We start from the raw sequence: 27,385 nt of genomic DNA, 5'->3' as shown, positions 1-27,385 counted from the left end.
CTTTTGGAGAAGTGTACTCTATCAAAGGAACACAAAATAAATAATGGAGTTATATTTCCAAAGTACTTTCTAATAATTAATCCTAACCAATTTTCACTCAAACCCACTAGAGGATGCCACTCTTCTCATTTTCCCAATGACAAGTGAAGGGAGAAGAGATACTAGACACAAAGAATGGTCACTCTGTAGCAGCAACAAGCTCAGGTAAAGCCAAAAGGGTTTATGGCTCCCAATGAGGTTGTTCTTGATTCCCTCTTGATATGGGAGGCTTCTTACCAATAAAGGGAATGAAGTCTATTGTTTTCTACCTGGTTTGGCTAACTGTCATGAGTACTGGCCAGAGGCTCATTCTCTGGACAATTCAGACCACTGAATCACCTGTCTTCTTTTATTTCTGGCATTCCATTATTAATGTCAGTAACTATGTTACTCTTAACCAGCTCTGACTCTAAAAACGTGTCAGTCTAGAAATCAGAGGATATTCCAGTATTTAAAGTTGCACATACCAAATCCATTAAGAAGTTTTATAAAAGTATAGGTAAATATCAGGTCTGTTCCCTCTACTGGGTTAAATTCAAGAAAGGGATGTCACAGAAGCAGCATAATGTAGTAGTGGCCAGGCATACAGGTTTACAGGGTCCCCCCAAACGGGTTCAAATCGCAGTTCCACCACTAATTAGCTACTTACCAGTAAATGACCCTCTAAGTCAAGAGTGGGTACACTATGGCCCAAAGGGCAAATTTGGCTTGCTGCCTATTTCTGTAAATGAAGTTTTCCTGGAACAGACACACTCATTCATGGCTGGACTATCTATGACTGCTTTTGTATGACAATAGCAGAGTTGAGTAGTTGTGACAGAGACTCTGGTCCACAAAAGCCTAAAACATTTACCATCTGCCCCTTTACAGAAAGTTTGTTAATCTTTACCCTAAGCAAGTAACAACTTCAATAAACCTCAGTTTCTTCACAGGTAAATCAGGGTTTAAAAAAAGTAACTACTTCAAAGGTTAGAGGGGATTCACAAAAATTAGATAACACAAAATACTTACAACAGTCCCTGGCACATGGTAAGTGGGTAGTAAAGGAAGCTGTAATTATCATCTATACTTTTATCTCCTCCCTGCCACAGAAGGAAGGGTTATTTCTCTTCTTTTATTCAAGGGCAATCATGAACCTATATTCCTGACCCTGTTCTCTCTCATCTTATGTAGCAAACATCCATTGAGCACTTGTTGGATGCTAGGCATTATAACAGATGCTGAGAATTACAAATAGGAACAAAACCCAATCTTTATTGGAATTCCACCAATCTTTATGTCCCCACTGCTAATTCTCTCCTTCTTACCTTTAACCCGTATATGCACTCCTTGCCCTGATCTTACATCTCATCTCTGACCATCCTGAAGGGGCGCTTATCTTACCTGTCCTCCCAGCAACATTTGATACTGTGGGCTGCCCCTTCCTTCCTGGATTCTATCCTGTCTTCTGAGACACCACACTCTCTTGGTTTTTCCTCCCTTCCTCTCCTCTTCCAGTTATTCTCTACCCCTCACTGGGTCATTAAATGTGGGTGCTCCTTAGGGCTTTGTCAGTCTTCTTCCTCTAACCTCCCTTCCTAAGGAGTCTTATCTATCTCAAAGGTTTCAGTTACCATCTTTCTGCAAATGATTCCCATAACCACACCTCTATTTCAGACTTCGTTTCTGAGATCCAGGCTAGCTTATCCACACTATACGAGATATCTTCATTTGGATGGTTCCCAGGCCTTCAAGCTCAACATGACTAATACACACACACACACACACACACACACACACACACATATACACACATATATGTGTGTGTATGTATTTTTCTGGTTGCACTATGCAGCATGCAGGATCTTAGTTCCCTGACCAGGGATCGAACCCTCGCCCTCTGCAGTGGATGTGCAGAGTCTTAACTACTGGACTGCCAGGGAAGTCCCTCAACATGACTATTACGTTGGTGCAAAAGTAACTGTGGTTTTGCATTGCATTTGATATCGAAATACATTCTTAAATAAATGTGGTTATGTAATACATTTTAATTCACATTTCTTGATTTATGGTTTTTGCTAATGAATTATTACTTACTGTTTATTTTATATGTACTTTGGACTATGGAAATGATGTTAGACAAAAAGCAAATTCAAGTGATTTTCTTATTTGAGTGTAAAATAGGTCATAAAACAGTGGAGACAACTCACAACATCAACAACGTATTTGGCCCAGGAACTGCTAATGAACATACAGTGCAGTGGTCACTCAAGAAGTTTTGCAAAGTAAACAAGAGGCTTGAAGATGAGAAGCACAGAGGCCAGCCATCAGAATTTGATAATGACCAACTGAGAGGATCATAAAAGCTGATCTTATAAGCACAGGAGAAGTTGCCCAAGAACTCAGTGTTGACTGTTCTATGGTCGTTCAGCATTTAAAGCAAATTGGAAAGGTGAAAAAACTTGGTAAATGGGTGCCTCGTAAGCTGACCAAAAATTAAAAAAAAATCATTGTTTTGAAGTGACATCTTCTCTTATTCTGTGCAAGCGATGACATTTCTTGATTGAATTGAGATGTGCAATGAAAAGTGGATTTTATACGACAACCAGTGATGACCAGGTCAGTGGATGGACTGAGAAGCCAGAGCACTTCTCAAAGCCAAACTTGTACCAAAAAAGGTCAAAGTGAGTGTTTGGTGGTCTGCTGTCACTTGATCCACTACAGCTTTCTGAATCCCGGTGAAACCATTACATCTGAGAAGTATGCTCAGCAAACTGATGAGATGCACCAAAAACTGCAACTCCTGCAGCCAGCATCGGTCAACAGAAAGGGTCCAATTCTTCTCCACAACAACGCTCAAGTGCATGTTGCACAACCAATGCTTCAAAAGTTCAATGAACTGGGCTACGAAGTTTTGCTTCATCTGCCATATTCACCTGACCTCTCGCCAACCAACTTCTACTTCTTCAAGCACCTAGACAACTTTTGGTAGGGAAAATGCTTCCATAACCAGGGGGCGGCAGAAAATGCTTTCCAAAAGTTTGCTGAATTCTGAAGCACAGATTTTTATGCTCCAAGAATAAACAAACTTATTTCTTATTGGTAAAAATGTGTTGATTATAATGGTTCCTATTTTGATTAATAAAGATATGTTTGAGCCTTGTTATAATGATTTAAAATTTAGGGTCTGAAACTGTAATCACTTTTGCACCAACCTAATGATACTAACTAATCATTGTTTCGGCTCAAATGGTAAAGCGTCTGCCTGTAACGTGAGAGACCCAGGTTCAATCCCTAGGTCGGGAAGATCCCCTAGAGAAGGAAATGGCAATCCACTCCAGTATTCCTGCCTGGAGAATTCCATGGATTGAGGAGCCTGGTAGGCTACAGTCCACAGGGTTGCAAAGAGTTGGACACGACTGAGTGACTTCACTTCAATCATTGTTTCCTTCCCACTTTTCCAATTTCTGATTCATTTTTTGACCATATAGATAAATGGTATCATCATCTACCGTTTTATTCAAACCAGAGACTGGGTGTCATTCTTAATATCTCACTCTCCACATTCAATCTGTTACTAAATGCTTCTAGTTCCACCTCCTGCCTCGCTCTCAAACTGAGTCACTTTCTGCTTCATCCTGTTCCCTCTCTAGTCTGGCCACCATTCCTTCACACCCAGTTACAGGCAGCAACTTTATACATGCTCTCCTTATACCTGCACTCACTATCTCCCAAGCCATTCTCCACATTTCACCTAAGTTATCATTTAAAAATGTAAATCTGACATGTCTCCTCCTTAATGCTCTTTAATGGCTTCCCAATGCTTTTAGGATAAGATCAAAATTCTTAAGAAAGCTTACCAGCCTATACATGATCTAGTCTTATTCTCGTGTTAGTTGCCTCCTAGTTCTCTATATTCCAAATACAATGGACTTTGAGTTTTTTAAAAGTGACACTGTCTTTCCCATCTTTACAAATGTATAATAGTTTCTTTTGCCTAGAATGTGCTCCCTACCCCTCGGCTTAAACAATCATTTTGTCTGAGAGCCCTTTCCTGACTCTCTAGACTAGCTTCGCTCTGTGGGCACACTGCACTTGTTCTGCTGTTACATGTAGACTTTTCCAACATCTGTTTTCTTCACTCTTTCATTAATTCCATGAGGACATTATCAACCTGTTTTTTTCACCACATTATTTCTGGATGTCAGGGGCACAGCAGAAGCATTCAATAACTACTTATTAGATGAATGGATGAATGAATTACACTGGTTTCTATCCTCAACTAAGGACATGTTTAAGCCTTTCCAATTAACAGAAGTCCCCCTTTAACTGTTTCTTCCTTTAGCTAGAGCTCTGTTTTGCCTTTCCTTCACTGACAAGAATCTGGGAAGAGCAGTCTCACAGTTTTTATCTCATTCTATATTCCCTTTTTCCCATTTCCAGCACTCCACTGTCTGTGACAAGCAATGGACAAAACCACTGCTGGGTCCACCTGGTCTCTCTGAAACATTTGAATTCATCAACTAGAAACCTTTGTTCTGGCTTCTGTGACACTCCTTTTGGTTCCCCTTCCACAATTCTGGTTATTCATCTTCTTTGGTCTAACTTCTACTTTGCCCTCAAATGTTGGTGCCCACTACTCTGTTCTGAGTCCTCTTCCTCTTTAAACACAATCTTCTATCCCTTGGAGGTCTCAGGTATTCCCAACAGCTACAACTGCCTCCATATAATAATGACTCTTTTTTTTAAGCTGTGTCTCATGGCATCAGCGATTTTAGTTCCCCAATCAGGAACTGAACCTGTGCGCCCTGCCTCAGAAGCACAGTCTTATCCACTGGATGGCCAGGGAAGTCTTTTAAATTTAAAAAACTTTAGATTAAAAATCTTTTTGGCCATGATGCATGGCATGTGGCATCTTAGTTCCTCGCCTAGGTATCAAACTCAACCAGGGATCAAACCTGAGCCCCCTGCATTTGAAATGCGGAATCTTAACCGCTGGACCACCAGGGAAGTCAACAATGATTAACTTTTTGATGTTAATCCTGACACCCTTTTGAACTGAAGATTCCCATCTCTGCACCTTTCCACCTAGATACCCACAGAGCTCAGTTAACAGGTCAAGTATCTTCAAGGCACCCAAACTCATTTCTCCTTCTGATTTTCTCTCTTGGTAAAATTATGACCAGTTCCGCTATTATCAAACCTACCTCTCAAATTGGTCCCTAAGTTCTCTCTATTCTACCTCCTAAATATTTCTCAAATCCTCCTCTCCCTCCTCAGTATCTCCATTATCATGTTCTTAGTTCAGGGCTTCGTTTTTTCCCCCTGGACTATTACAATAGCTTTCTAACAGGTCTCATTACTGGCATTTGCCACATTTACGGCCAGTATCTTTCTACAGCCCACGTTGGATCCTGTCACTTTCCTTCTTTAGATAGGTTTCAGTAGCTCTCTCTCTCATTTGGCCACACTGCACGCATGTAGGATCTTGGTCCCCTAACCATGCCCCCTGCAGTGGAAGTGGAGTCTTAACCACTGGACCACTGGGCAAGTCCTTTTAGCAGCTCTCCATTGTTGATAGAATGTCCACACTCCTGGCTTTTGAGGCTCTGACCCCTGGCTATCCACCAGCTGCCTGTCATCCTCCTACCACCAACTACTCATCGTTTCTCAAATGCACCATCCTCTTTCAGGCCCTGGAATCTTTACATATACTGTATTGTCTGCCAGGAGTAATTTTTCCATTTCTGCTCATTTGACCAACTATTACTAAGAGTCATCTCCTTGTGAAACCTTCACTGAATTACTGGGCAAATTCCCATTCCTGGTTCACTAAGATCTAAGTTACGATTTCTCCATTTTGGGCTCCCACAATCCTCCTCCTTGAACTTTTGGGCTCATACCAAAGTTCTTTCACTCCCCAAATGCACACTTTCTATCTTCGAGCCTCTGTCTATGTAGGCCCTTTTCCATGTAACCTCTTTGCATCAATAAATTCCTTCATGCTTCTTGGCTCCTGATGAGACGCTTTTCCTAGACCAGATTAGTTGTTCCTACTTACCCTCCCATAGATCCTGGCACCTCCCAGTTCAAAGCACTTTTATGTTTTATTTTCATTGCTTAATTATCTGACCCTCTTACTTGACTGACAGATGTGTGAGGACAGGGACCACTATCATCTCTCTAGTTCATCACTCTTATCTCTGAGCCCAGCAGAGTGCTGAGCATAGGTGCTTAATAAGATCTTACCAAATGAATGTGTCTGTGTGTCTCATTCATTTGTGCCTGACATTAGCTGTGAAATCTTTGGTGAATGAAATTATGATATTATTACATGAGGTATCTATTGCACTGTGCCCTCAAAGAACCTATGTGCCACAGGTCTCATTTAGTGCATTATTCCTTGAATTCCATCTCTTAAAACACACTCCAGCAAGTATCCGCACTGGCTTGGCTTTATTCAGCGTCGTCATTTCCTTCAGTTCTTTGGGTGGAAAATACCAATATCTTAAATGTGCACAAGAAACATCCTGGGACCAAAAGGCTGGATCTTGAATTTTCTTGATTCCTAAAGCTCTTGAAGCTGTGGCACTGAACCTAAACCACTTACCGCTTGAGAGGCCATCATTTCATTTATACTCTGTTCATACTGCTCTGCCAAAATGGCAAGTTTTCTTGTCTGCTCATCTTTCAGTGTCTTTAAGATTGTTTTGTGCTCATTCTTTGGAGTAACTTCCAACTGGTGATTCTTGAGTGCTTTATACTGTTTGGTCTGTACTTTGCAAGTGTCCTGAAACTGTTTTTTAATTTGCATTTCCATGGCCTGTATAGAAAAAGTGACAGGAAAAGAAAGCCACATCAGTAAACACAGAAAGTCTTCCATTCTCATCCAACAGTATAGGTTCTGGGACCAACTGTCTTTTGGTGCAGTGACCGATACTACTAGCCAATGATAATGAAAATAATATATAAGTCACAGACAGGAGTTAACTCTACCAATACTTTTGGTTTTATTGTCTGAATAAAAGTTGTTTTGAATTTACAAATAGATTTAAAAACTGAATTTTTACAAAATCACAACTCGAAGAAGATTGTGGAATACTGTGAAGCTTGGTTTGTTAAAAGCTTGTTCATTATTTCAGTGGTTTCCTAATCAAAAATTTCAGTGTCTTCTATTGCTTGTTGCCTCACCTCTTTTTAATTGTTTTTCCCCATTTCCAAGTAAGAAAGAGGATGGCAACATATAAGTCATCTCTCACTGCTCTGTGTCTCCTTGACAAATCAATAAAGGACAACACTGGATTACACTTCACACCACAACCCATTCCCACTACTTGCATATAGCAACATCAAATATGCATTTTGGCAAAGATAAGGTGGGGTTTTTAATTGTAAGTCCAAAAGGCATTTCATTACGTTGCTTGACAGTCACATGTACACTTCATGAACATGTGGAGGAATTTGGAAGACAAGGATCACTAATTAGACAAGTTAGCATCTGGCTAGAGAGAAGCATGGCCAGTGTGGTTGAGGCTGACCTTGTATCTTTGAAAATACTGACAATGACTTCCTTGACACATAGCAATGGCTTAGTCCACATAGCTTGTTAATGAGCAGTCGGCTAAAATTCTCTGGAGGTAGTGAGGGCTAAAGGAGCTCCATATTTCTAATGTAGGTAAAATAAATGCTTGGTATGTCACTGCTGATTCCCTGCCAGGGACAGATGTTACTAATAAATTATACTCTTTATTACTAAGTGTGGATATGGCCTTAGAGCCTTTCTCAATAGAGTAGCACTCAAGGTAACTAACACCAATAATATGACTGGCATTTACTGATAAAATTTATCTGCTATATTTTGTCAGGTAACTTTCTCATTTCCTGGGATAAGAACCACGGACTGCTGTTATTTTATGTGTTATAATTTTAAAGAGAGAATGTCATGAAGGGGGTCAAAGAGATTGTATATAATGGATACAAAGAAAAAATGGAGGTATCACATGGCCCAGAAACATCCCTTTAGGAGTCTGTTATACCCAGACTCTTGTGCTTCTGATTCAGTAGCTGAGGGGCCCTGAAAAGTGCAATTTTATGGAGTTGCCCAGGTGACTCTGACAGTCATCCATGTGCAGGAACCACTGATATAGCCTAACTGTGTTTTGGAACACAAACCAGGGAATTTCTTCTCACCTTTAAGTTTTTTGGCTGTTGCCGAAGTTCCATGACATGCTTTCTGTGCAGTTCCCTCTCTCGCCTCTTATTGTACTCCAGCTGGTTTTCCAGTTCAGTCTGGTGCTGTAGCCGGATCAGATCCATGCGGAGTTTCTGTAACGTGTGCAGCTGCCTGTACTCAAGCTCTCGGGTGGACTCATCGTGCCGGATCAGCATGGCATGCTCCATCTCCTTCTGTGTCCTCTTTTTATTTAGTTCCTGCATTTAGCAACAAAAATACATGGAGAGAGATGAATGGAGATGAACTGGAGGAAAGTCACCAATCAGTAAGGGATGGCAAGGAACAGCACTATTAACTGTCTCTTAATTGCCCATTAGTGTTTGGCAGCATGACTTAATAAGACTAGATGAACAATCCCTGGAGACTGAGATTCTGTATGTGGTTCCACCACTTACAACTTGGGCATCTTCAGAGCCACCACAACTACTCTACCTGTAAAATGGGATTAATTCTGCCTGACCCCTTCTTACCTCATAGAGCTGCGGAGAGCCTTAATTAGGTGATGTGTTATGCATAGGTCTAAATAAATGTTTATTTAGTTAGGCTGGCTGGCTGCCCATTTATATTATGTGAGGAAGCTTTTAAACCAAAAGATGCCTGAGTCTCATAACCTGAAATTCTGAAAACCAAGTGGAGTGTGACCCTGACATTGATAGTTTTAAGAGTTCTCTGCTACTGTTTAGTTGCTAAGTTGTGTCCAACACTTTGTGACCCCACGGACTGTAGCCTGCCAGGCTCCTCTCTCTGTCCATAGAATTTCACAGGCAAGAATACTGGAGTGGGTTGCTATTTCCTTCTCCAAGGGATCTTCCTGACCCAGGGACTGAACCCACATCTGCTTGGCAGGTGGATTCTTTACCACTGAGTCAACAGGGAAGCCCCTAAGAGTTCTCTGCTGCTGCTGCTGCTAAGTCACTTCAGTTGTGTCTGACTCTGTGCGACTCCATAGATGGCAGCCCACCAGGCTCCCTCGTCCCTGGGATTCTCCAGGCAAGAATACTGGAGTGGGTTGCCATTTCCTCCTCCAATGCATGAAAGTGAAAAGTGACAGGTAGATTTAATATGCAGTCAGAGTTGAGAATCGCTCTATTAAACTGATCATGTCTGCAATGTTCCTAGTTTTTGGGGAAATACCCTGCTTTTGCATGTATCAAAAGTAGGCCAATTATCTATTTTTCAAAATCTCAGAGACAGCGCTCACTGGGAAAAAGCAGATGAGATCTCTCCCCATTCATCTTTTCCATTACAGTCTGTTTGGTCATTTCTAGAGCTAATCATTCTGCTCCTCCCAGTTTCACTCATGTCTTTCTCTTTTGTTGAAGGGGGAAAGAAAGGAAACTAGAATTTAAAAAAAAGGAAGGAGGAAGTTGGGTGAAACTTTTTTATTCACCAATTCAAGAATATTTCCTGAATGGTAGTGTATCAAAGCTGTGAAACATGTTCTCTGGGTACACAAAAATATTTACTAAGCCATGACTTGGTGGCCAACTTGCTAACACCCTAACAGGGAAATGTAATAGACACTTATGAAAGTATATGCTCAACTCACAGCACACTGAATCAGTCTATCTTCTTTCTTGGGGATTTGCATTCAGGGACAGTTAATCTCTGTGTGTGTGGTTAGAATTGAGGGGCATATTAAGAATTACATATGTGGTAGCCACCTACTGCTACAAGGGCTAAGGATTAGATAAAGCTGAGCTTCAGAGCAAAAAGAATGATAAACAGAGAAGAAGGGCAGGAAATATACTGATACCCAAGTTCCTGACTGGTTCTAAGCTCTCCTTGTAGGTCCAGCTATATTATTGCTACTGGGCTTTATGAAACATTCCTATCTTTCTGTAGAAAATACCCTGGTTTTGGTTTTAACCAGCTCAAATAAATTTCAGTAAGATGCAAACAAAAGAAGCTTGATTAATACAGGGACATAAATTTTATGTTTATGTTTTTTTTTTTCAAAAGTGCAAGGTTGGAAGTGGTAAGAGACACAAAAGAGATGAAGATTATTTGCTAGAAGATTTCCAAAAAGAATGTTATCACTACTAGTTAAGAAGAGCAAGGAAAGGAGAAAGCCCTTGAGCTGAACTTTATATCAGAACAATAGGGTACCTCTCTTTTCCAATGGCATCCACTATAGAGAAAATGCAAGATCATTTTCATAGAGATATCATTAATATTTGTGCCCTGGCATGGTTGAGAAATATCTCGTGTGCTTGGGCCTTCCATCCACTTGAAGAGAAGTCCTTTAAACAGCACAGTATCTGTTACTGGAGCAAAGTTGCTAGTCATTCATTTACTTATTCAACAGATATTTGTTGAGCATTTCCTATGTGTTGGACACTGTTTTAGGCACTAAGAAGGGTCCAGTGAACAAGTACATCCCCTCATGGGCTTATTTTCTAGTGGGGAAATACCTGGAGTATAAATGCCATTTACATTTGTTACAAACAATAAAAGATCATCTCCAGAGCATCGCCCCACATCCTCTCCCATGTTTTTCTTTTCCTTTATTTTCCTTCCTTACCTGGACCATCAAATGTCTTTTTAAAATCACTAACTGGCCCCTGCTGCTGCTGCTGCTAAGTCACATCAGTTGTGTCCGACTCTGTGCGACCCCATAGATGGCAGCCCACCAGGCTCCCGTCCCTGGGATTCTCCAGGCAAGATCACCGGAGTGGGTTGCCATTTCCCTCTCCAGTGCATGAAAGTGAAAAGTGAAAGTGAAGTCGCTCAGTCATGTCCGACTCTTCACGAACCCCTGGACTGTAGCCTACCAGGCTCCTCTGTCCATGGGATTTTTCCAGGCAACTGGCCCCTAGGTGGCACCAAAGGATGGTGAGGGCCTCTCAGAGACTAAAGCCAGGGAAAGCTTTTTGGATGGGTAAAGATTCTGTTCCTAGAACACTATCATCTTCACTCTTTGAGTACCAGGAACCCCAGTATTGGTCATTTATACATTTTACACATTTTCCTAAATGGAGAAGTTCAAACTGAGTCTGAGCTGTCCAGAGCTCAGAAATTCACAGGGGGGAAAAAGATACAAAGCAAACAGCACTTTCAGAAGAAAACAAATGTTTCTCTGTTTAATGGAATGCTTCAGGATGTTGTCCTTGGAATACCTGCATCAGAATCACCTGGACTTGATAACATGCCACCCAGGTAATTCTGATATATACTAAAGTTTGAGTATCAGTAGAAAAATAATTCAGGGTGTGAGTCAGTTTTAGCTTTTCCTCTGACTCATTATGTATGGCATTTGGTAAGACTTCAAATCTACTTTTTGGTTTTCTCAGGTGTAAAGTGAGGATAATAGTATGCATCGTGAATTACCAGTCTTGTGAAGTTGAAAGGAAAGACCATAAGAAGATGCTTCAGAATATATATAAACATGCCATTACTATTTTTCTATATTCAGAAGTGAATATCTGGCATACAATAATAAATCTAGATACTATAAACTATTTAAAAGGTGAGAGAAAAATAATACTGAAATGGTTTTTTCTATTACATTTGTAATAGAAATTACCTTTAATTCATATGTCTGAGTTGCAGAGATGTTAAGCTGCCTATAACATTTTACACTATGGGAAATAAACCATTATTCAGCTTATTATGAGCCCATTGCTGTTACCTACGTAATAATGTGTAGTGTGCTCTCAATTATTAAAAGTGATTTTATATACCTTCCTCAATCCTAGCTGCAATCCTTATGCAGTGGTAAGACTGTTAGGATTTAACCATTTTTATATATGATAGTAAGGCTTTTGGGAATGGAAAGGCTAACATAAGGTTACATAATTTTTATAAAGTAGAATTGAAGCTAAAACTCAGGTTTTTAGCTTTTCAACATTTTCCACTAAAAATGTCCCAAAGAATGGCTTACGTTTTTCTGTTTTATGCTGTTTCAGTCTGGAATACAATATTCTGAAGAATCCCTCTGCTCTAGCTAGACATGATGCAATGGTTGCTTAATCTGTACAAATGATTAAATATATATAGTAGGGCCACATTCTAGCTTATATAAATTCAATAAGGTTAGTTGAGCAAAAATACAAAAACAAATTTCATGGTAGAGGTGATTCTGTGCACTCCATGTATATACGCCTTGGAGGGAGTATAAGATGAAAGGCAGGCAGCTCCCTTTATCCCAGCCCACATCACATACATTGAGCATCACACCAGGCTGGATGTGAGCTTAGGGGTGAAACATACATACAGCATATGGCCATGACAGTACATCATGGCCACAAAACACATTTCTGTACACATTATTTGAACCTACCTTCTCTGAGATGTGGATTTAGGGTGTACCCCCCAAACAAACCTTCCCTAATCACAATCCAAGCATTCTATTTAAGTTTCAATGGACATACTATTGACTTCTTTAAAAGCATCTGATCTGACTCAAAAGTTTTTATGTTAATGCCCACTGACACTGAGTAAGAATGAGAATTCAAAATATAAGTGGGGATGTTGTTAGCCTATGACATTTAATATTTTCTTAGCTTCAGTTCTTAGCTGTATAACTGGTTAGGAAACAATGAGCACTGACGTGTAGTGACAATAAAAGAGGCTCAACTCAGCCTATGGTGATCTTTTTAAATGTTTTCATTAGTAAAAAGGAATGCTGGGGACTTCCCTGAAGTTCCAGTGGTTAAGACTCCACACTTTCACTGCAGGGCGCATGGGTTTGATCTCTAATTGGGGAACTAAGATCTTGCACGCTGTGTGGCCAGGCTAAAAAAAATTTAGTCTACCAAAAAGAAAAAAAGTGTTGGGTAGGGGAGGATTGCTAATTTTCAGTTTTGGTAAAGGTAGAGAAAAACAAGTAGTTTTTCTTGGTGGGAGTTATAAATCCTTAGAGGGCAATTTGACAATATCTATTAAAAATGCAGGTACATACACTCTGACCTAAAAATTCTCCTCCTGAGAATATTATATCCTACAAAATACTTGCTTACACGTAAAAAGTGATATTGCACAACTCCAGCAAAATACCCAGAAATGTGCCCCATTAAATAAATTGTTCTATAGCCATACCAAAAAATAAATACTACTGATGATTAAAAAGAATGAAGCAGAGTTATATGTTTTAGATAGTAAATGAAAAATAATACAAAAGTAAAAGAGTTATGAAACGGTAAACTGGATATTTTTGTAGGTTCAGTATCCATTTTCCCTTCTTTTTGTTAACAGGCTCCTCTTTTTGCTTCAGAAACTACTCCACCCTACGTGGAAATCAGAGAGACTACTGAGTAAGTGAATGAGCACATTACCCAATCAAGTGCTATCTCTCCTAGGAATTTGAGTCTTAATGATACAAAGATGAAACATGGTTGGAGGAGGTACATCCAAATGGCAGTGTCTTGAGGAATGTCAATAGCTCTTGTCCTCTAGGTCACAAAGTTGCTTTCCCAGCTTGATTCTTCATCTTTTCCAGCTTGGGTCTTCAGCTCCGTCATCTACCCCATATCCTTCCAATAAATTCCTTTCCATGCTAAGTCAGTCAGTTTGTTTCTATTGCTTGCAAATCAAATAAACCCACTGGTACTAACATAATCTTATTTTTGTAAGATTAAAGTTATATATAATATATAAATTGTATATACATATACACACACATGCATATCTGAAAAACCTCTGGTAATATATCTGCCAAATTAATGGTGACTGTCTCAGGGTAGAAAATGGGTGGGATGGGATTATCAAGCACTTTCACAACTCAGTGTTTTTCTGCATTTGTCATTTTTCAATGTTCTTTTATAAATAGAAGACAAAAAACCGAACATTTTCACTAAGGTGGCTCCAGAATAAGGCTAAACAAAGGAAAACCTAGATTTTTCAGAAATAAACCCTTGTAGAGTTATTCTTCACCCAGTTGGTTAGAATCTGATACTAATGAATATAGTTTCTATCATTTGGAGGAATAATTGTCTTCTATAGTTTTTATTGGCACTAACTGCCCCTTAATCTCAGACTTCTTCCAAATACGTGACACTAGAACAAAAATAATAACTGCCAGATGGAAAGAATCCCAAATACCTTGTTTCTAACTGGCTATTGGACTTTTTGATTTGAATTTTTTAGCCTTCTAACAAACTCAACACATGTAATATTGAATAAACCAGTTTCTTACCAATACCTCTCTCTAAGCTTCCCTGTTTCTGCCCAAATCTACATTTCCCCAGCTCTTAAATCCTAGAAATAACTTTGCCTGTACCCTCGTCTCTTTCTCATATCCTTTTGTATCCCAAGTCCAGCTTATTTTATACTTCAAAATGTTTCAAACCCATCTCTCTTTTGCCAGCTAACACCCTATCTGTGTCTATAGCCTATTCCTACCACCAGATCTCTTTGCTTCTAGTTTCTTCCCTCTAAATTCAATGTTTCTCAACCTTTTCCCCCCATTATTTCCATCAGGGGCCTTTTTAGCCTCCACCCTTCCCTGATTATCCTCACCACTGAAATGCTAATAACAAACATGTACTGTATATTTTTTTATGTACTGTAGCCCTTCAGAGGGCCACAAGTCACTATAATATCTAAGACTCCTCCTCCACAAGAACTCCCTTTTTACTCCCCAGGGGGTAATACTGCTCCCACTGACCACGCACGCTCTAATCAATCTGTGCATCACCACCAAACTGGGCTAATCTCTGTAAAGCAGAATGTTAGCCATATCACTCACTGCCTGGCTCAAAAATGTTCAGTTTCTCCCTCTTCCAATAAGATGAGATAACACAGATAAACAGCCTGAGCCTGGCCCATGATTACGTGTTCAATAAATTTTAGTCTGCTCTTTTCCTTCCCATTTGAATACTGCTCTCCAAAAAGCTTACACCAATTCACATTCTCATTAAATGTGCCTGAAGGGCTTGTTTCCCTCCTGCAGCCTAACACTGGGTTTTTAATCTGACTTTGATAATTTTACCAATGTGTTAGCTCCCTTGAGGGCTTCTTGTATTATTCCAGGTCACAGTGATTTCCTACTGAACTTTGTCTCTGCAACCAATTCACATTCTGTATTCCTCATCTCAGAGAATAACATCATATTTGTCCAATTTTCCAAATTAGAAACTCTGCATTCATTTTTTGACTCTTATTTCTGAAATTCTCACAGCATTTGGTTTGAATTACTGTCAGTTCTTCTTTAGAAACGTCACTCAGATCTAATCTATATCCCCACTGCTTCTTCCAGGTGAGAAAAGGCATTCTTACTGACCTCACTGTATTTTGCCTTGTACCACTCTAGGCTATCTTCAATGCTGAGGCATTCATTCTTCAAAACAAAGAAAAACTCTCACTGTCATTTCTCTGCTTAAAATTCTCTCATTTTGACTTACTTCACTCAATACTGTAAAGCAAGTATCCTTCAATTAAAAATAAATAAATTAAAAAAAAAAAAAAAAACCATCTCTCATACCCATGCAACTGACTTCAGGCTGAAATCTAAAAGCCTTGCCTTAAGAATCTAGGCCCTCCATTCTGCTTCCAACTGTTCCTGATCTAACACTCCACTCCACACACCCAGAATACACAACTCCTCTTCAGTCACGGACTCTTCCAAGCCCTTTCATGACTATACGCCTGTCAGAATTTATGTCTACTATGGTAGACAACATATTACACTGTGATTAGTGTGTTACGTGTCTGTTTCTCACGTCTTCAGAGAAAGCTGAAGGTAGGGAGGATAGCATTTCAATAGCCCTGGCATCTCCAGCACAGTAAGTAAGAAGGCACTCTGTAAGTGCTGGATGACTGAATGAATTACCTTAACTGTAGAGCACCATTCTGTTCTTATAAGTGTTTCACAGAGAGTCACAAAAACTCAAGTCTTTGGCAAACAGGCTAAAAGCAAAAATTCTCTATTCTACTTCTTTTGATTCTCCACTGCATGAATTTGGCTTATAATAGGTGTTCAAGAAAATTCTATTTGGAAAAAGTTGATTCCTTGTTCTGTAAATAGGCTTTCTCTGATCAATGGTAAACTCATTCCCTTTCACTTTTGTCTATCTGCTTTGTGTCAGGCGTCACACTGAAGTCTGTATAGGTTAAAGATATAGGTATGGACAAAACACAGTCATGATACTCACAAAGCTTACAGTCTTCATAAGTTAAGGACGATAGTTATGGACAAAATACATACCTCCCGAATATTCTGCTGCTCCACTTCATGCCGCTTGATCATTATTTTCCGCTTGAAGAAACGACAGTTTTTGTCATAGTACAGTCTCTGCTGAGTGAGAAGGTGGGCTTCCTCTTCAGCCTGTGTGTGCTGCAAGTTCTCTTTATGCTTAGATATCCGCTCCTGCTTTTCCTTCTTGGGTGTGCTATGGTCCTCATTCATCTCCTTCACAAAACCAAAAACCGAAAAAAAAAAAAAAAAAAAAAAGAAAGCCAAGCTCATCAGGCAAAAGGAACTATAATAGCTTACTGCAGTGTAGATTACATTATTTTTGAAAGCAGTTGAGAATGTAAGGTCAGAAAGGCTTGGTGTTGCAAAAAACACTCCCCCCTGCCATATGTCCCTCTCCCTTTTTTTTCAATCAATCGAGAGGGAGACATGTTAGCCTTCATGTCTCTGTCTTCTCATGCTCAGAAATCATGGGTTCACTCATTTAACCAATATATGCTTGCTGAGATCTTATCATGCAACAGGTGCTGTGCAAGGCAAAGGATACAATGGTGAGCAAACAAACATAGTATCTGCCATCATGGGGCTTTACAGTCTAGAATCAAAAATCAAAGAACCACAGAAATTAAGTGGAGATTACTGTGATAACTACTGTGTAGTTTAAGTACTTGGTTTGAGGAGGGTTTAATAAAAAAATATTTGACCTTGGTAACAACTAAGCTGAAATTTCAAAAATCTGTAGGAGTTAACCAGTGAAAAAGGACAGGGAAGAATACTCTGGGCAGAGGAAACAGTATGTGCAAAACTGTTAGGGCAGGTTAATTGAAACATGGTGCAGTTAAGGAACTGAGAGAAGGTCAGGGCAGGTGATACAGTGTGACATGAGATGAAGCTGGATAGGTAGGCAGGACCACTGGAAGCCTTACAGGTCAAGTTAAGGATACTGAGCCTTAGCACAGGAGAAATGGATTTTACATATATGTGGGGGTGTCATAATGAGATGCATTTCAAAAAAGATGACTCTGGCTGCCATGTGGAAACCAGAATGAAGGAGGCAAGAGCATGTCCATGGAGACAGCTAGGAAGCTATCACAAAGTCCAGATGAGATATAATTATAGCATGGACAAAGGAGGTGGTGACAAGATGGAGAGAAGTATGCAGATGTCACAGACGGGAGGTAATGCTGCAAATGTCAGTAGTTTAAATTTTAGGAAAAAGCATTCTTCATTTGGTATTAGAGGGTAAATAATAAACCATCTACATTTCCAAAAGAACAAAATACATAATTGTTTTAGATCATATGGGTGAAGGGAAGAAAGCAGTAAATCAGAACAGTTAAGAAGATGTTAGTCTACGGGGAAAGTAAGAAGATCACTTTTAGAGAAAGTATTGGGCATCCTTTGTTCATACTGTTCACATCTACAAGCTGGACCTTTAATATCTGGTTAACTATTCAGTTGAAATCTTTTATTTATACCTATTTTACTTATGTTTTGTGATGTGGACGTCACACACTGTTTAGACTGTTTTTGCACTTAGCTAAGAAGTCTTTGTAAATCAACTTTCAATTTTTCTGTTCCAGTGAAATCTCAAGTGAAATATTAGAATCAATAAAAACAAGAGCTATTTCCATCATGGAGTAAGCTGGGATCACAACAGGAAGGCTGGTGGACTCATTTCTAGATGCTGTGACTTCACTACTAGGTTTGGCATTACCCACTATATTGCACATCCAAACTGAAATATGATCATAAAAATTCATTTCAAAATCAAGAATAAATTATTTCTGGATCATCCATCATTCTGGATTACCCAGACCCCAGTTATCTATCAACAGTAGGGATAATGGAGATTGTTCTGTCATCTCAAGGATGATACCTTTTATTTTTTTTAGGATGATACCTTTTATATCAATATTTAAGCATACATGACATTTTCTTTTCCTAAAGATTTTTTTTTTTGATGTGGACCAGTTTTAGAGTCTTTATTGAATCTGCTACAATATTGCTTCTTTTCTTTCTTTCTTTTTTAATGTTTTGGTTTTTTGACTGAGAGGTATGTGGGCTCTTAGCTTCTCTACCAGGGATAGAACCCCATACACTAAAAGGCAAAGTCTTAACTACTGGACCACCAGGGAAGTCAACAGTCTGAACTAAGCTTTACTTCATAAGGAGTAATACTAGCTTTGCATAGAGAAAGTCTTATTATAGAGGCTGTCTTAAATTGAGTGTAGGTTTGTTTTTCTTCATGAGAATGTGAAGGACTTGTACGCTTAGGCCTGTGGTCTTTAGCACTCATAAATCTGAGTATGGCAAACCCAGAATAGCTCTATGCCTGAGGACTAAGTGGGGACTCTCGAACGCTGTTCTGTGGGAGCATCTTCTAAAGATGGAGTTCATACAAAGCTCCAAATACCTTTGGTACAGATGCTCAAAATGGTGGCTGCAGCCATAAAGTATGGCTTCCAGAGCATGAGAAAACACATGGAGCTCTAAGTAAAAATCTATCTGCAGTTGAGAAAATTCCAAAATTTGTTACTGAAAAATCAAGGTTATCTCTGTGATCTAGTAACATCTATTAGGATATAATAATCCAGATCAAGAAATAAGTAAGAGAAAACGGAGAGCGTGTAAACCTTCTTGGTTGGGCTATTTCTTTCCATAGCCTGGTTTTCCAGACCTTACAGTGTCAGGGATGATTCTCATTCTGGCAGTGCAGGTCAGACAGAAATTCTGTCAGTTCCAACAATTACCAGTGACCCTTCTGGGCAGAGCAAACCCCAAGGTACTTGCTTTTAGTTATTGATTTAAAAAAAGCAAAAACAAAATTGAAGAGGAACCTAGCTAACTCTCATACTGTTAACTTGGAATATGTGCCCAAGTGACTGATTTCATATACTAAATCAAGTCCCATCTGACTTCTGTTAAGCCTTAATACACTAGTAGTCCACAAGTGAGAAACCCGAAGTCTTATGAGAAGGAATGTCTATGGAACTGCAGGCAATGCAGCTATAAGTCCTGGTAAAAGGAGAAGTGAAGTCACTTGAGCTTCCAGTTCAAACTGCAGTTCCTCAGAGGAACTCTCTAAGTCCACTAGAGGTCTTCAACCAAATACTAAAGAATCAATCACTCACTGATCAAATATTTCACATGTACCAGGCATAGGGAAGTAATGACACAAAGGAAAAAGGCATATGGTCTTTGCTCTTACTGCTTACTGGCTAGTAGGGTAAAATAGCTCAAATAATCATATATCTATATATAGATATATATATAAATAAAAAATTAGTGTTATAACACCAGAGGTACCTATTTTGGTCAAGGCAGTCAAGGGAAAGTTTTCCTGGGGAAGTGAAATTTAAGTTATGGTACTAATAAACAATCCTTAGTCTTACAAGGAGGTTGGAAAGGGATTGGGAGTGGGGATGGGGATGGGGAGAGCACTTTGGTGGAAGAAAGAGTGTGAGCGAAGACTGTGGAGATGGGCAGAGATAGATACACTTGAGGACCCAAAGGTGACCACTGTGGCAGGAGTAGTGCTGAGCTGGGATGGGTAAGAGGTGAAGGGAAAGTTGCTGTGAGGTAAGAAGGGAGGCTGGTAGCTGACCACGTAGGGACTTCTAGTATTTTGATCAATGAGCAAATACAAATGAAAGAGCAATGAGAAGTCAATAAATATTATAATCATGAAGTGATATGATGAAACTTATGGTTTGAAAAGATCACTGGCTGACATGTGGAGAATAAACCAGAAGTAGGCAAGAATGGTTTAGAGGGTTCCTGAAGTGTTCCTGGACAAGCACCATGAGCATCATGTGGGAATTTGTTAGGAATGAACATTTCAAACTTCACCCCAGATCCACTGAATTAGAACATCTAGTAGTGGGTTAGCAATCTGTTTTAATAATCACTTTAGGTGATTACATTAGAAAGTTTGAGCATTAATGGGTTACGATATTGTTCACAATGTAAGATGAACTGATTTTAAGTCTAGCCATTCTAATGGCAACTTGATGACTGCAAAATAATGGTATGCTTACCTCTTTTATTTTTTCCTTACAAATCTTATACTGCTTCTTCTGACTTTCTAAGAAAGTTGTCAAGTCTTTCTTTTGCTGGGCCAAGATCTGTTGCTGGAACTTCTTTTCATCTGCTGCAGCTACCTTTGCCTGATAAAATAACAAATATAATATAGGATGAATTGTTCTTAACACAGAATTCAGCTATCTATTCTCCAATGCATTCAAAGAGTCCAAACGTACCGAACAGTATAATTTTTTTGGACACATAATCCATAAAACACAGAAAAGGAAGTACCTGTTTTGATTCTCTTGTATCTTAAACAAACAAAAAATTTTTTTAAACTTTTACCATCAAAAAATATATTCCCAATTATGGGAAAAACATGAAGGTAAACTGTAAATGTGTTTTATTGGACACATATATAAAATAAACGTGATGAAAGGTGGACCAAGGATTATAATAAAAACTCTTCATTATATTGTTGGTGGCCGAAGGGCTAAATTATAAAATAGATAAATAACCATGACTGGCCAGTTTCTTTTTTTCCCCCCAAGAATTTAACTCTCTAATTGGTTATTTCAACCATCAGATATCTGAATGAGGTCATCTTTAGTATAACAGGCAAAAAGTAATGACTTTTTGTTTTCTGAAGGATCTGCTATAATCCACAATAGTTGGTTATAGGACATTTTGAGGACTCCTAGATGGATAGAAAATAGACTAGTCTTTGGCCATATAAGCCTGAATGCGTCCAATCTCATCCGATCTTGGAAGCTAAGCAGGGTGGGGCCTGGTTAGTACTTGGAAGGGAAAAAATAAACCAAATAAAAGATAACCCAACCAATACTGGCTCCTGAAAGTGACCAAATTTAAGCTTAAGGGAACCATAGGTGAAGCACACATGTAAGATGATATACTTAGAGAATAGAGGCGGGGAAGTATGCTTCTTGGTTCTTTCTATGACTCTTTCACTTTTATCTTCTATTATTAACAGTTTTTCCATATGAACAATTTTTTCCACATATTTACCAAATCTAATTCCCAAGAAAGACTGACTGGTTTATTTAATCAATATTACATGGGCAGAGGTTTTCATGACACACTGCCTCTAGATTGGTGGCTGTTTTGGGGAATGATCCTACAATTCTGATGTTTCCTCCCATGTAGAAAGAGGGAGAGAGCTAGTAAGCCTGATTACTGAAGCACCCCTGACACCCTGTCCCCAGTTACTCCATCCCCAGGGAGCACAAATTCACCCCTGCTTTCCCACACTATGTAACTATATAAGTCTTATCGGGGTGGGAAAGGCAACTGGTTTAGTACTGCCAGTGCCTGGGTGGGTGAGTCTGTTTAATTTTGTTCGGGATTGTTAGGCCCATTTCCCTTCAGATATAAATCACTTCTCTAACATTTATTGGTAATAATAAAGTGATATTTTGACTATCTGCATTACCCTCCTGCCTTTAAAAAATATATATATATTTATTTATTTGGCTGTGCCAGATCTTAGTTGTAGCATGGAGGACCTTTAGTTGCAGCACATGGGATCTAGTTCCCTGACCAGCGATTGAACCTGGGTCTGTTGCATTGGGAACATGGAGTCTTAGTCACTGGACCACCAGGGTAGTCCCCCATCTTGTCTGTTTTTAAAATTAGTTTAGAACCTGGATAGGGAAGAAAGATGTTCCTAGAAGACCCAACAGTAGCCAGATCAACTATTTGCTGCCATTGGTAAGGTGCCCATTCGTAGGCCAATGACCACTAAAAGGGACTATTTGTAGAGCACTTTTGAAGAGGACTGAGGGTGAGGCAGGCACAGAAACAGACCTGAAAGGTACAAGTTTCCATAGGATAGAAGCATCTTGTTTCTTTTTATTTGCATCATACCTCCATCAGGGAACTGATGCTCAGAATACAACTGAATAGACAAGGATGCAATATATACTTTCAGTTACTGTTTGAACTTATAATGACAAATTTAAGTAGCCTCATAAAACCTGGATCCCCCTTCCCAAAGCAACCCTGTTCCTCCATCACCAAAAAGCACATCACTCCTGCCTCCTGCTCACGGGATGTGGCTGACTGAGACAGGCTTGGTTTAGCTGTGGCACGAGGGCATGAGTGTGTATACTGACCTCCTTTTCTATGATAGCCACTTGCTTCTTGGCCAGCTTCTCCAGCTCGATGGACGAGTTGTTGGCATGTGTCTCCACCTCTTTCTGTAGCTTGAGGCGGTGCTCGTCCATCTCAGCTTTCAACTTGTTCTCCAGGGCGATCAGCTGCTTCTGGTGCTGGCGCCGCATCCGCTTATAACCTGACATCTGTTCCCGCAACTCGTTCTCCTGCTCATGCTCATGGATCTGTCGTGTAACCTGATTTGGGTTGGGGAACAGAACTCAGGTTACCAGATTCATGGAAGAGGAACATTCAGGCAAAGCAGAAGAACCCTCTGGTAGAATTTTATTTATCATCATCAGCATCAGTTCAGTTACTATTTCCTGAACACTCACATGTTCCAGGCACTCTGTTGGGTCGTCTCTAATCCTACAAACCATCTCATTCACTTGTTAATTCTATTGTTACCATCAATAGTTATTGAAGTATTGTTACCATCACCATTTTATAGATGAAGAAACTGAGACTTAAGAAATTAATGTATCCATTCAGCCAAAAATATTCACAGATTTTTGATATATCACAATATATATCCTCATGGTCATATAGATAATAAAGATTAGAGCTGGGATGCAGACCCATTTCTATCTGATATCAGAAACAGCACATGCTATTTCCACTACACTAGGGTCTTTCAACCTTAGCACTACTGAAAATGAGCCAGATATTTCTTGGTTTTGAGAGGCTACCTTGTGTGTTGTAGGATGTTTAGCAGCATCCCTGGCTGACCCAACAGATGCCAGTAGCACATCCCAAGTCAAGACAATATTAAAAATGTCTGTAGACATTGCCAAATGTCCCCTGGTGGGCATCTCTCTCTGGTTGGGAGGCACTGCACTACAGCATACTGCTTATTTGTTTCTTTTTAAAGATCACATCTCTAACAGTCATAGGAATCTTGAATATCCTTTTAACACAGTTTGAATGAGATTTATTTCTGCTTCTTAATATGAACTGAGTGAGAGTGAGAACAAGCTCTTTCCTTTTAAATCATCTATCTCCTTCCTCCCCTTCCCCACAAAAGAGATATTAACAATTACAAACACACACTTGCTCTCTGATGAGAAAAGATTCCTTTAATTTTGGGATGGCTACTTTTCTTAGTAATTTTTCCTTAACCCATTCTCAAGTGACTATCCAACAAACTGAAGATTGCAAGTGTAAATTTCAGCATCTCTTGTTTCTATTAAACCTTTTCTGATTTTCCAGTCCTTTCTTCAATTTACAACCCCTCATTATTGTCTTGTTAAGAGTCTCTGGTCACTTCCTTCTAATCTTCCCTAGTTTAGTAGAAAGTCTTAATTACATAATTATAACTTTAATTTTGTTTTACACTATATAGTTCAGTCATTCCAATCTACTACTATAAGACACTTCTCCCCAGCCTAACCCGCAGACAAGTTTTACTGGAAATTTTCATGCTGCTCTTAATTCTCTACTGTTTTCATTTAATGGGTCAAAGTACATTTTGTACAAAGGACAGTTTGTTTCTTTGCTCTTTTTAGAAGGTGTCCCTGCATTCTTGACTGAGTCCTTACTATCAAGAGAGTGCTATTCTGTAACTGGATAGCATTATCAAAGTACACCATTAAACAGAAGGCGAACTCTGAAATCTTTCCAGCTGAATCTAACACTAGGTTTCTCATATTTATTTTTCTTTTCTAAAGGACAACACTCTTTAAGAATAAAGAATAAGAGCAGAAGATGTTTCAAGACCAAAAAACAAACAAAAAACAGGACAGCATCACCAAAGAGGCACCTGACACTTTAAAGAAAATGTTTTGCCATCATTATTTTTTTAACATGTATTTATTTCATGATAAAAGGAAAAATTAGCTTGAAATATATATATATGTTTCACTTTCTTGTGTCTTTCTGACACAATTATAGAGGAAAAAAATTCCAGTCAACTGAAAGGATACCATTTAGTTCTTTTCACGTTCACTTCTTTTTCAGACAAATACGGCAGTAAAGTGTCTGTTTTGGGGTAATGAGTTTGAGACATGTTTCACACATAAATTTATTTTTTTCTTATTTGATCATCCCTTCCTTAATCAAAGTCTCAAAGTTGAGGCATGGCACACTCTACATACAGCCATCATGACGCATTTAAATTTGCCAGCACATTGTTTGACTGGCTTGTGGTCAATAAATTAGTCTCAGGATAGCCACTTCCCTAAACCAGGCAGCCTCAAGATAAAATGGAAATGAGTTGTATCTAGAACATTTTCTATCCTGATTGGTGGGTGAGTCCCTGTGAAGAGGGTGGTCCTATCACATACCAGATCATATAAGCACGTGGTATAGACAAATTACAAGCTCACCATGTTATCATTGTACATCACTGAATGTTAGGGGAGACATTTTGCTTGTAAATGCGAATGCATCCCGTAATTTGGATAATCACTTTCTTAAACTCCTAATATCACCTTTCATTTGTTACAACCATAATTTCTAAATTTCAAAGTAATTGTCTTTTCAGGTACATTTAGTTACTGAGTTTTAGAGTTCCATGCTCAAGCTAGATAGATGAATTTAAATAAAAGTATAATTATATTTCATTTATCAAGTCTAACATGAAAGACATTAAAATATATTATTATAGTTATGTATTCAGTATGTTTTAAGTTTATACTTTGTGTTTTATGAATACAATATCTGGTCAACAATGAAAAATAGCTCATAATTTTAATCATGCTTTATGGTTTACACAATGTGCTTTCACATGTAATTTATTTCCTTAATTTTCATAAAGCCTGGGATTTGAACTAAGGTCCTAGGCTCCTGAATTGACTGAGGAAATTCATAACACCAAGGCAGAGAAGAAATGAAACTTTCTGTTATGAAGTAATGGAGGGAACCAAATACCCAAAAGAGTGAGAGCTGGAGAGAATGGTAAGTCTAAACTACAAACTGAATAACTCTGAAGTTTTGAAAAAGTTATCAAAATGTAATTGACTGGTTTTTAAAATGATAGCCTCAAAAATGTGATCAACAAAAAATGGGTAGTATCATCTTACTACACTAAATAGGTTTCTGGGAGATAAATCTCATTCCATCCCTCCCTAAATAACTGATCTTGGGCAAATTACATAAATTTTTGAAGTCTAACAATAATATCTTCATTTGTAAAGGGGAACTACTGCGATGATGAAATAATATTTGTGCCTAGCAAGGTGTCTGACACATAGGAGATGTTGTATATATGTAGGCTTCCTTCTTCTGCCAAACTAACAGTAATTTTTTTTTCCCCTCAGCATTTCTGGTGATGGAGACATAGTATAGAAGTGGATCCAAATTTGCTGTGTGACACAGACAGCTCAACCCCGTCTCTTTGACAACCCAGAGGGGTGGGATAGGGTTGGGGGGTGGCAGGAAGGTTCAGGAGGGACGGGAAATATGTATACCTGTGGATGATGCATGTTGATGCATGGAAGAAACCAGCACAATAATGTAAAGCAATTATCTTACAATAAAAAATTTTAAAAAAGAAGTGGATCCAAGAGAAAGGACAAATTTAACAATAAAACCGTACCTGTATCCAGGTTGTGGATTATAAGTATATATAATTTCTGACTCTGAACTAGCTATTTCATATATCTGGAATAATATATAAAAATAAAAAACCATAAATGAAGACTGAACTTTTTTTCAGGAAGTTTCTGTAGCCATTGCATTCTACCCTACTTATTCCAGCAAAATTTGGCCCTAAAACAAACCACTTCATCCTAAGTGTACTTTATGCCTATCCCAAGTACAGAACATTGCACTAGGAGGCTAATAAACAACTTACTAAAGATAAAGGAGGAGTATGGTGGCTGATAATGTTACCCTCTTAAGAGATCAAGGCCAACTTACAAGACTAATTATGTGGAAGAATCAAAATAACATATATAATAAAACTGGCCACCTCAGCACCCAGAACAAATGAACTTTATAGCAAGTTCTTAAAAAGAATAGAATGAGTCACATACTGGCATCAGAAATTTGTCATTCCACTCTTTATAACACCTAGGGAAAAAAATGTTTCAAATTCATACTAAAGTAATGACTGACCACAGGCAATTCTGCCTTATACAGAAAAACTGACATAAGGAGCTTTGAAATGCACACTTATAAATCCAAATTCTTCTGTGATAAGAGGACTGGAAGAGACTTCATTCATTCAACACTTTTATTGAGAGACTATGGTCATGTGAGTTGGGCAGTAGAACAAGTGAAAAATATTATCAGCAATGATCTTAGTGAGATTAAAAAACGAAGAAAAAGGAAAAGAGAAGATGTGCAATATTTTGATAAGCAGCCTCTGGTATATTTATGCTGAGGTTCTAGTATTTTTATGCTTGTCTATCAAACTCTTTCAGGTAAACAATTTCACAGTCAGCTCAATGATTAGGTTGCATTTTTAAAAATCAATTGAAGATTTCATTTTTATATGAGCTTTTCTATTGAATCTGGTAAAACCAAAGTAAAAGAATCTGTATTTGAATGGATAGAACAATAATCATTTTTCTCTCACATGCTTTCCTGGAGATTAGAAATTAAGAGTTTCATACTCCTCTCCCTAATGTGCATTCTAACATAAATCCACACATGTAGCAAGACCACTGCATTCTAGTTGGAATTCCTTTACAAGGCCAGACAGAGGCTGAACTATCTTATAGAATGACCTTGGTGCTCTCTATAGTTACATCTACTTGGGAACTGCCAGGGACCCAGGACACTATGAAATTTTCAGAAATGACATCAGATGTAACAACAGCTGAAAACACACTTATGGGTCACTAATATAATTAAAATAT

General features: G+C 38.7%; 1 protein-coding gene across 12 annotated transcripts in view; it reads right to left on the bottom strand.

Moving 5' to 3' along the window:
* Positions 1 to 27,385, bottom strand: part of TAOK3 (TAO kinase 3) — a 186,371-nt gene that overhangs the window by 3,756 nt on the left and 155,230 nt on the right. For all 12 annotated transcript variants that reach the window (XM_069557946.1, XM_069557948.1, XM_069557949.1 and 9 more), the window contains 5 exons: positions 22,544 to 22,780; positions 20,426 to 20,554; positions 16,398 to 16,601; positions 8,209 to 8,448; positions 6,629 to 6,841 (listed from right to left, as the gene is read on the bottom strand). In XM_069557946.1, coding sequence (XP_069414047.1) covers positions 6,629 to 6,841; positions 8,209 to 8,448; positions 16,398 to 16,601; positions 20,426 to 20,554; positions 22,544 to 22,780 — 1,023 coding nt within the window. The remainder of the gene's footprint in view (positions 1 to 6,628; positions 6,842 to 8,208; positions 8,449 to 16,397; positions 16,602 to 20,425; positions 20,555 to 22,543; positions 22,781 to 27,385) is intronic.

The sequence above is a fragment of the Ovis canadensis genome, chromosome 17 (assembly GCF_042477335.2).
Source record: "Ovis canadensis isolate MfBH-ARS-UI-01 breed Bighorn chromosome 17, ARS-UI_OviCan_v2, whole genome shotgun sequence".
Lineage (NCBI taxonomy): Eukaryota > Metazoa > Chordata > Mammalia > Artiodactyla > Bovidae > Ovis > Ovis canadensis.
This window is presented reverse-complemented; position numbering and strand designations above follow the sequence as displayed.